At 46.8% G+C, this 10,744-nt stretch overlaps 2 protein-coding genes across 2 annotated transcripts; both read right to left on the reverse strand.

Moving 5' to 3' along the window:
* Nucleotides 1–809: 809 nt before the first annotated feature.
* On the reverse strand, nt 810–1,418 carry LOC137536985 (histone H1B-like; the record flags this gene model as incomplete). Its single annotated transcript, XM_068259148.1, has 1 exon — nt 810–1,418. A coding segment is annotated over one exon (591 nt), but the record flags the coding sequence as incomplete, so codon positions are not given.
* Nucleotides 1,419–9,899: 8,481 nt separating this feature from the next.
* Nucleotides 9,900–10,535, reverse strand: LOC137535031 (uncharacterized; the record flags this gene model as incomplete). The annotated part of the gene is made up of 1 exon (XM_068256794.1): nt 9,900–10,535. A coding segment is annotated over one exon (636 nt), but the record flags the coding sequence as incomplete, so codon positions are not given.
* Nucleotides 10,536–10,744: the final 209 nt, after the last annotated feature.

Here is a 10,744-nt window from a genome sequence, read left to right on the forward strand (position 1 = left end):
GGAGGCTGCCGCTCAGGCCCTGCTGGGCCGATTTGGCTGAAATAAAAAGCAGCACACGCAGCCGGCACTTTGCCAGCCGCGTGTGCTGCCTGATCGCCGCCGCTCTGCGGCGATTCGCCGCGAGCAGCGGCGAAAGAGGGCCCCCCTAGCCGCCTGAGCCCTGCGCAGCCGGAACAAAAAGTTCCGGCCAGCGCTAAGGGCTGGATCGGAGGCGGCTGACGTCACGACGTCGGCTGACGTCGATGACGTCACTCCGCTCGTCGCTATGGCGACGATATAAGCAAAACAAGGAAGGCCGCTCATTGCGGCCTTCCTTGTTTATTCTGGGCGCCGGAGGCGATCGGAAGATCGCCTCCGGAGCGCCCTCTAGTGGGCTTTCATGCAGCCAACTTTCAGTTGGCTGCATGAAATAGTTTTTTTTTTATTAAAAAAAAACCCTCCCGCAGCCTGCCTGGCGATCTTAATAGAACGCCAGGCAGGCTAAACCCTTTTATCAGAGGCGATTTGAAAGCAGACATTTTTCACATTAAAAATTCCGATACACGTAACTGTAGCATTATGGAAAAGCATGATTGGGTACACCAGAAATTATATAATGAAGCCACCCCCACCTCACCCGATTCTTTGTGACCTCACAGCGTGTACGGCCATCCTCCAGCAGCACACTACTAGGGAGTCACTGCACAGAGGGGGACGGTATCACCTGCCTATAATAGGTCTGTCACTATCAACATGCATACTGACAATAAGAAATATCACAGCCCTTTAAAGAAAGTGTGGGTGGCTCTGAAAAGAGCCTTTGTGTTTCTGGAGAGACGAGCTGCGGCTTATTTCTTCTTAGGAGCGGCCTTCTTGGGCTTTGCTGCCTTCTTTGCCGGGCTTTTGGCGGCCTTAGGCTTGGCTGCCTTCTTAGCGGGGCTCTTGGCAGCTTTCTTGGGTTTAGGGGCAGCTTTGGGCTTCTTGGCAGCAGCTGCCGCCGGTTTCTTGGCCGCCTTCTTAGCGGGGCTCTTCTTGGCGGCGCTGGGGGCTTTCTTAGGCTTCTTCGGGGACTTGGCGGCTTTGGGCTTCCTGGCAGTAGCCGGCTTCTTAGGCTTGGCGGCAGCCGCTGGTTTCTTCTTGGCCGCCGCCGGCTTCTTGTGCTCTTTGCCGGCTGCCTCCTTCTTGCTGACCTTGAAGGATCCGGAGGCGCCGGTGCCTTTGACATGGACGAGGCTGCCCTTTGTCAGCAAGCCCTTGATGGCCAGCTTGAGGCGGCTGTTATTCTTCTCCACATCGTAGCCTCCGGCAGCCAGAGCCTTCTTCAGGGCGGCCAGGGAGACCCCGCTGCGCTCTTTGGAGGCGGACACGGCCTTGAGGATGAGCTCGGACACGGCGGGGCCGGAAGGCTTCTTGCTGCCTTTCTTGGCTCCTCCGTAGTGTTGTCCGGATCATGAACGATTCGGATCTTTGATCCGAATCTATTTTATGAGTCGATCATCCGAATCATCAAAATGAACGATTCGGATCGCAAAAGGGGCGGGGCCAGGAGCGACACGCCCCCTCTCAGCGGGCAGCGGGGTCCTGGAAGCAGGGATCGCTCTGTTGGATGGGAGGCAGCCTTGCAGGGAGACAGGTAGATGAGAGAGGGGACATGGGTGCCACAGCCAGATATGTGTAAAGCACACATACTGGCTGCAATGTGCTGCCCATTATAGGCTGGCTGTTCCGTAGTGCTGCACAGTGATCACATGGGAATCTTTTGGCTCAGCACAGCTCAGTAACTTTGCAGACAGTGTGATTGAAAGGCAATTATATGATCCTCCTGCACTCGGCAGCTGCACTTATCTTCTGGGAATGCTTTCTTTCACTGTGCAACCTTTTCTTTCAAAGTGTACAGATGAACATATAGGTGAAATATATGTAAAGCATAGGACTTCAGCATGTGGGTATTACGTGCAGACATTTCTGCTCTCTGCTCGTCCCTCCTCCCTTCTCTGTCCACTCCCTGCCCTCTGTCCATCTTCTCCCCTTCTCTGTGTCCACCCCCCTCTCCTTCTCCTGTCCACAGACCTGTCCTGCTGTTCATTTCACCCCCGAATGCTTCCGGTAGTAAAATGATCCGAGATTCGGATCAAAGATCCGGATCTCTTCAATGATCCGATTCGAATCATCCGGATTGAGTGGACAGAGAAGGGAGGAGGGACGAGCAGAGAGCAGAAATGTTTGCACGTAATACCCACATGCTGAAGTCATATGCTTTACATATATTTCACCTATATGTTCATCTGTGTACTTTGAAAGAAAAGGTCGCACAGTGAAAGAAAGCATTCCCAGAAGATAAGTGCAGCTGTTTAGTGCGGAGTGCAGGAGGATCATATAATTGCCCTGCAATCACAGTGCCTGCAAAGTTACTGAGCTGAGCCAAAAGCTTCCCATGTGGTCACTGTGCAGCACTACGGAACAGACAGCCTGTAATGAGCAGCACATTGCAGCCAGTATGTGTGCTCTACACATATCTGGCAGTGGCACCCATGTCCCCTCTCTCATCTACCTGTCCCTGCAAGGCTGCCTCCCTTCCAACAGAGCGATCCCTGCTTCCAGGACCCCGCTGCCCGCTGAGAGGGGGCGTGTCGCTCCTGGCCCCGCCCCTTTTGCGATCCGAATCGTTCATTTTGATGATTCGGATGATCGACTCATAAAATAGATTCGGATCAAAGATCCGAATCGTTCATGATCCGGACAACACTACTGCTGATCCGCAAGTTGCCCTTCCAGCGCCTGGTGCGGGAGATCGCCCAGGACTTCAAGACCGACCTGCGCTTCCAGAGCTCGGCCGTCATGGCTCTGCAGGAGGACAGCGAGGCTTATCTGGTGGGGCTCTTCGAGGACACCAACCTGTGCGCCATCCACGCCAAGAGGGTCACCATCATGCCCAAAGACATCCAGCTGGCCCGCAGGATCCGCGGCGAGAGGGCATAAGCGCCTCATTACTAACATCACACCACAAAGGCTCTTTTCAGAGCCACCACACATTCTCCATACAGAGCTGTATTGCAGCAGTTGGATAGCATGTTTATAACATTCTCATTGTTCTAAAGTAATATACAATACCCGCATTAGCATGACGGTTGGCTAGGATTTAAGCCTTCGAAAAACGTTCGAGCGCCATATTTTACTTGTCTTCTGATTTGTCCCAGTAGCGTTTTTTGTTTGTTTGTGTTTTCCCACACAGATCAGCTAATTGTAAAGTGATGCACACTGGCAGAAGAGGGGACCAGACAGTTAAATGTTCTCATCACATCTATATTACTTCCATGGCGCATTTTTTATGATGACCTGGGAAATGTGGGGTGCAATTATGATCTGACTTACTGATGCTTGTTTTACTAATCAAACTCCTCTTATACTAACAGTAGAAACATCTTGAGTTAGTAGCAAAAAGCTGAATTAATACTTTCTTTGTATTTTTATTGGCTTAATAGAGAAGCGTCTGGCGCTGTGATTGGTTGAGCGCTGAGCAGATGGTACTTCAAATTTCCCGCCGATATTCTGTGCACTGAAACGTCTCATCCCCATCCCGCTAGTTTTTAACAAGTCAGTGACCTATCTAGTACAAAAGAGCTAGCTGCGTTTTGTGAGCTATCGGGGAGTTCCAGGCTTATTTGAAAAAGTGAATTCCAGAACACGGTGTATGAGACACGTAATCATTAGTGTTGTCCGGATCATGAACGATTCGGATCTTTGATCCGAATCTATTTTATGAGTCGATCATCCGAATCATCAAAATGAACGATTCGGATCGCAAAAGGGGCGGGGCCAGGAGCGACACGCCCCCTCTCAGCGGGCAGCGGGGTCCTGGAAGCAGGGATCGCTCTGTTGGATGGGAGGCAGCCTTGCAGGGACAGGTAGATGAGAGAGAGGGGACATGGGTGCCACTGCCAGATATGTGTAGTAGAGCACACATACTGGCTGCAATGTGCTGCTCATTATAGGCTGTCTCTTCCGTAGTTGTGCTGCACAGTGAACACATTGGAAGCTTTTGGCTCAGCACAGCTCAGTAACTTTGCAGACACTGTGATTGAAAGGCAATATAATCCTCCTGCACTCAGCACAGCTGCACTTATCTTCTGGGAATGGTTTCTTTCACTGTGCGACCTTTTCTTTCAAAGTGTACAGATGAACATATAGGTGAAATATATGTAAAGCATATGACTTCAGCATGTGGGTATTACGTGCAAACATTTCTGCTCTCTGCTCCTCCCTTCTCTGTCCACTCACTGCCCTCTGTCCATCTTCTCCCCTTCTCTGTGTGTCCACCCCCCTCTCCTTCTCCTGTCCACAGACCTGTCCTGCTGTTCATTTCACCCCCGAATGCTTCCGGTAGTAAAATGATCCGATATTCGGATCAAAGATCCGGATCTCTTCAATGATCCGATTCGAATCATCCGGATCATTGAAAAGATCCGAACTTCCCATCTCTAGGAGAAAATAAACAGACAATCGTTTACTGGGATTTATTTGAATGTCTGCAGTATAGATAAACAGGGGAGAGAATTCCAGCCCGCCCCCCAAACTGGAAAATATGCCCGCCCCTTTCACTGCAGTCTCCCATTAGGTCCGCCAAGGTTGTGTAAGAAGAGAAGAGGCTACGGCAAAGATCAGTTCGTTTTTTGAGCAAAGAAGGAACAGCATCTGTATCATGTCTGGCCGAGGAAAGGGCGGGAAGGGACTCGGGATAACATCCAGGGCATCACTAAGCCCGCCATCCGCCGCCTGGCGTAGAGATGGGAAGTTCGGATCTTTTCAATGATCCGGATGATTTGAATCGGATCATTGAAGAGATCCGGATCTTTGATCCGAATTTCGGATCATTTTACTACTGAAGCATTGGGGGTGGGGGGGAGAGTGAAATGAATAGCAGGACAGGTCTTTCCCTGCTGTGGACAGGAGAAGGGGAGGGGGGTGGACAGACAGAGAAGGGGAGAAGATGGACAGAGGGCAGGGAGTGGACAGAGAAGGGAGGAGGGACAAGCAGAGAGCAGAAATGTTTGCTTGCACACAATACCCACATGCTGCAATCATAGCTTTACATGTATTTCACCTATATGCTCATCTGTGTACTTTGAATGGAAACGTTGCACAGTGAAAGAAAGCATTCCCAGAAGCATTCCCAGTAGTGAAGTGCAGCTGTTTAGTGCCGAGTGCAGGAGGATCATACTGCCTTTCAATCACAGTGCTTGCAAAGTTACTGAGCTGAGCCAAAAGTTTCCAATGCGATCACTGTGCAGCACTACGGAACAGCCAGCCTATAATGAGCAGCACATTGCAGCCAGTATGTGTGCTCTACACATATCTGGCAGTGGCACCCATGTCCCCTCTCTCTCATCTACCTGTCCCTGCAAGGCTGCCTCCCCTCCAACTCAGCGATCCATCCCTGCTCTGCTTCCAGGAGCCCGCTGAGAGGGGGCGTGTTGCTCCGTGCCCCGCCCCCTTTTTGATCCGAATCACTCATTTTGATGATTCGGATGATTCGACTCACAAAATAGATTCGGATCAAAGATCAGAATCGTTCATGATCCGGACAACACTACTGGCCCGCAGAGGGGGTGTCAAGCGCATCTCCGGCCTCATCTATGAGGAGACCCGCGGAGTGCTGAAGGTTTTCCTGGAGAACGTCATCCGGGACGCCGTCACCTACACCGAGCACGCCAAGAGGAAGACGGTCACCGCCATGGATGTGGTGTACGCCCTCAAGCGCCAGGGGCGCACCCTCTACGGCTTCGGAGGCTAAGCGAGTCTGTCCCCTTACCAGCCATGCTGTACAAAAGGCCCTTTTCAGGGCCACCCACCTTATCCATGAAAGTGCTGGGAAATTATTATACTAAGTAATCCGGTAGCTTGCTTATTCCATCATCCCCGCTCATCTTCCCGATCACCAGCTGCTTCCATGTTACCATTGTAGCGGTAAGTGGTGACGACACAGGATAATTGCAGTGGAGGATACCTGCTGAGAGTGTGTTGTATTTCCAAGCAGATGCTGGAATAACCGTAAGGTTGGGAATGAGGGAGATGCTAGCAGAAGAGACCACATGCGGCAGTAATGTTTATTGTAGGAGGAGGATGACCGATCGAATCTAGGAGTGTATAGTTGGTAGAGTTGGGCCGAACGGTTCGCCTGCGAACGGTTCCATGTGAACTTCAGTGGTTCACGTTCGCGTCCCGCAGGCGAACCTTTGCGGAAGTTCGGTTCGCCCCATAATGCACATGGAGGGTCAACTTTGACCCTCTACATCACAGTCAGCAGGCCCAGTGTAGCCAATTAGGCTACACTAGCCCCTGGAGCCCCACCCCCCCTTATATAAGGCAGGCAGCAGCGGCCATTACGGTCACTCGTGTGCTGCCTGCGTTAGTGAGAGTAGGGCGAGCTGCTGCAGACTGTCTCTCAGGGAAAGATTAGTTAGGCTTAACTTGTTCCTGTCTGGCTGCATACCTGTACTGTGAACCCACCACTGCATACCTGTGCTGTGAACCCACCACTGCATACCTGTGCTGTGAACCCACCACTGCATACCTGTTCTGTGAACCCACCACTGCATACCTGTGCTGTGAACCCACCACTGCATACCTGTTCAGTGAACCCACCACTGCATACCTGTGCTGTGAACCCACCACTGCATACCTGTTCAGTGAACCTGCCACTGCATACCTGTTCTGTGAACCCACCACTGCATACCTGTTCAGTGAACCCACCACTGCATACCTGTTCAGTGAACCCACCACTGCATACCTGTTCAGTGAACCTGCCACTGCATACCTGTTCTGTGAACCCACCACTGCATACCTGTTCAGTGAACCCACCACTGCATACCTGTGCTGTGAACCCACCACTGCATACCTGTGCTGTGAACCCACCACTGCATACCTGTTCTGTGAACCCACCACTGCATACCTGTGCTGTGAACCCACCACTGCATACCTGTTCAGTGAACCCACCACTGCATACCTGTGCTGTGAACCCGCCACTGCATACCTGTTGTGTTCAGTGAACCCGCCACTGCATACCTGTTCTGCACTCTCGCCATGGTGCGCACCAGTCCAGCACGGCCGTCACTACACAAACAGCTGTTTGCGGTGCGTTACACGGTGAGTTTGGTGTGTCAGTGTGAAGCAGTACCTTAATTACACTACCTGATTGATGTATACACATGCAAGATGTTTTAAAGCACTTTAGGCCTGTCATTTAGCATTCAATGTGATTTCTGCCCTTAAAACGCTGCTTTGCGTCAAATCCAGATTTTTCCCGGGGACTTTTGGCATGTATCCCACTCCGCCATGCCCCCCTCCAGGTGTTAGACCCCTTGAAACATCTTTTCCATCACTTTTGTGGCCAGCATAATTTTTTTTTTTTTCAAAGTTCGCATCCCCATTGAAGTCTATTGCGGTTCGCGAACTTTAACGCGAACCGAACCTTCCGCGGAAGTTCACGAACCAGGTTCGCGAACCTAAAATCGGAGGTTCGGCCCAACTCTAATAGTTGGTGGAGATCTATAAAGTGGCGGGAAGGACCGTTATCATGCGCGGAATATTTGGAAATATCGACTAATTAGATTTCAGTTCTCCTTTCGTCTATAATAAACGCGCCTGACTATTATAATGGCTCATTTCAGATTGTAATGAGGATTCCCTGACAACTTCTCACAGGAATTGCTGAATTTGCTGCGTAAAACTTTAATGCTGAGAGCTAAATGATAGAGAATACCAGCCGCACGGATCACCGGATGGTAGAAAGAGATCATGTTAAGCTCAACACACACCATACAATCTTGGTTGTACAGATTTACCAAATCTACGTAGTATAAGGGCCAACAGATTGAAAATACCTTGAAAGATTCATTGGATAAGCTCTTATACTACATGAAAGTGGTAAGATTGAACAACCTAGATTGTATGGTGTGTGTTGAGCCTTATTCAGATCATGTGACCCAGAGCAGCAATTCATACCCTTTCACGCAGAGTAACTACGCACACGGCAACTTCTCCAGATATCGCTCAGGGCGAGTGTATTGGCAACTGTGAGCACTAAAAGTCTCCTGTGAGGCTCAGGAAAACATGTTTTTGTATTGCCCCCTTTACCTAGCTCCACTATTTCTATATACAACCCATGTAGGCTGAAAGGTCCCCTTCTGCCTGGGCATAGGGAAGTGTAGTTTGCAACCTGCATGTGCAGTAACATTTTGTGAGAACATTAATGGACGAATTACAGACAGAGCTTGTTTGAGCTCCAGCAGTGGCGTAGCTAAGGAGCTGTGGGCCCCGATGCAAGTTTTACAATAGGGCCCCCCAAGCACTCTATACATACCAATTTATACGGCGCACCAAATCCTGCCAAGGACAACCACAGTGTCAGAGGAGCTAGAAGGGGATGGGGAACAGTTTGTTAGTGATCACTACTATTTAAAGTATCTATAGAAGTGATTATTACCAGTAGTGGTGCTCAAATACCCCTTTTCAAAATTCGAGTTAGGTCGAATTCGAATAGTAAATTATTCGAGATCAGTCGAATATTCGAGTCGAATAATTTTTACTATTCGATTCGACCTCGGAATTCGAGCTCACTATTCGAGTCGGTATTCGAGCTCATTATTCGAGCTGACTATTCGAAATGGCCTTAAATAGCTTCCAACACTTGTTTTGAGGGTGAATGATGCAAGAAACCTCTTTTTTTCCAAGTAACAACAGCAAGTGATTATGTGGGGATGTTCCTTTAAAAAAAAAAAGTTGAAAAGAGAAGTTGTGTCCAGAAATTTGTTCAGTACTGTATATACTTCTTCTTCTTCTTCTTTATCTTCTATATCTTCTTCTTATTCTTCTTCTTCTTCTATATCTTCTTCTTCTATATCTTCTTCTATATCTTCTTCTATATCTTCTTCTTCTTTTATATTGTCTTCTTCTTCTTCTTCTTCATCTTCTTCATCATCATCTTCTTCTTCTTCATCTTCTTTTTCTTCATCTTCTTCATCTTCTTCTTCATCTTCTTCTTCATCTTCTTCTTCATCTTCTTCTTCATCTTCTTCATCTTCTTCATCTTCTTCTTCTTCTTCATCTTCTTCGTCTTCATCTTCTTCATCTTCTTCTTCTTCTTCATCTTCTTCATCTTCTTCATCTTCTTCTTCATCTTCTTCTTCTTCTTCATCATCTTCTTCTTCTTCATCTTCTTCATCTTCTTCATCTTCATCTTCTTCATCTTCTTCATCTTCTTCTTCTTCATCATCTTCATCTTCTTCTTCTTCATCATCTTCATCTTCTTCTTCTTTATCATCTTCATCTTCTTCTTCTTCATCTTCTTCATCTTCTTCATCTTCATCTTCTTCATCTTCTTCTTCTTCTTCTTCTTCATCTTCTTCATCTTCTTCATCTTCTTCATCTTCATCTTCTTCATCATCTTCTTCTTCATCATCTTCTTCTTCTTCATCTTCTTCTTCTTCATCTTCTTCATCTTCATCTTCTTCATCTTCTTCATCTTCTTCATCTTCTTCTTCTTCATCTTCTTCATCATCATCTTCTTCTTCTTCATCTTCTTTTTCTTCATCTTCTTCATCTTCTTCTTCATCTTCTTCTTCATCTTCTTCTTCATCTTCTTCTTCATCTTCATCATCTTCTTCTTCTTCATCTTCTTCATCTTCTTCATCTTCATCTTCTTCATCTTCTTCATCTTCTTCTTCTTCATCATCTTCATCTTCTTCTTCTTCATCATCTTCATCTTCTTCTTCTTCATCATCTTCATCTTCTTCTTCTTCATCTTCTTCATCTTCTTCATCTTCATCTTCTTCATCTTCTTCTTCTTCTTCTTCATCTTCTTCATCTTCTTCATCTTCTTCATCTTCATCTTCTTCATCATCTTCTTCTTCATCATCTTCTTCTTCTTCATCTTCTTCTTCTTCATCTTCTTCTTCTTCATCTTCTTCATCTTCATCTTCTTCATCTTCTTCATCTTCTTCATCTTCTTCTTCTTCATCTTCTTCATCATCATCTTCTTCTTCTTCATCTTCTTTTTCTTCATCTTCTTCATCTTCTTCTTCATCTTCTTCTTCATCTTCTTCTTCATCTTCTTCTTCATCTTCTTCATCTTCTTCATCTTCTTCTTCTTCTTCATCTTCTTCGTCTTCATCTTCTTCATCTTCTTCTTCTTCTTCATCTTCTTCATCTTCTTCATCTTCTTCTTCATCTTCTTCTTCTTCTTCATCATCTTCTTCTTCTTCATCTTCTTCATCTTCTTCATCTTCATCTTCTTCATCTTCTTCATCTTCTTCTTCTTCATCATCTTCATCTTCTTCTTCTTCATCATCTTCATCTTCTTCTTCTTCATCATCTTCATCTTCTTCTTCTTCATCTTCTTCATCTTCTTCATCTTCATCTTCTTCATCTTCTTCTTCTTCTTCATCTTCTTCATCTTCTTCATCTTCTTCATCTTCATCTTCTTCATCATCTTCTTCTTCATCATCTTCATCTTCTTCTTCTTCATCTTCTTCTTCTTCATCTTCTTCTTCTTCATCTTCTTCATCTTCATCTTCTTCATCTTCTTCATCTTCTTCATCTTCTTCTTCTTCATCTTCTTCTTCTTCATCTTCATCTTCTTCTCCTTCTTCTTCTTCTTCTTCTTCTTCATCTTCTTCTTCTTCTTCTTCTTCATCTTCTTCTTCTTCATCTTCTTCATCTTCTTCTATATCGTCTTCTTCTTCACTTATTTCTCTTTTCAAATTTTTTT

This window comes from Hyperolius riggenbachi, chromosome 10 (genome assembly GCF_040937935.1).
Source record: "Hyperolius riggenbachi isolate aHypRig1 chromosome 10, aHypRig1.pri, whole genome shotgun sequence".
In the NCBI taxonomy this organism is placed as follows: Eukaryota; Metazoa; Chordata; class Amphibia; order Anura; family Hyperoliidae; genus Hyperolius; species Hyperolius riggenbachi.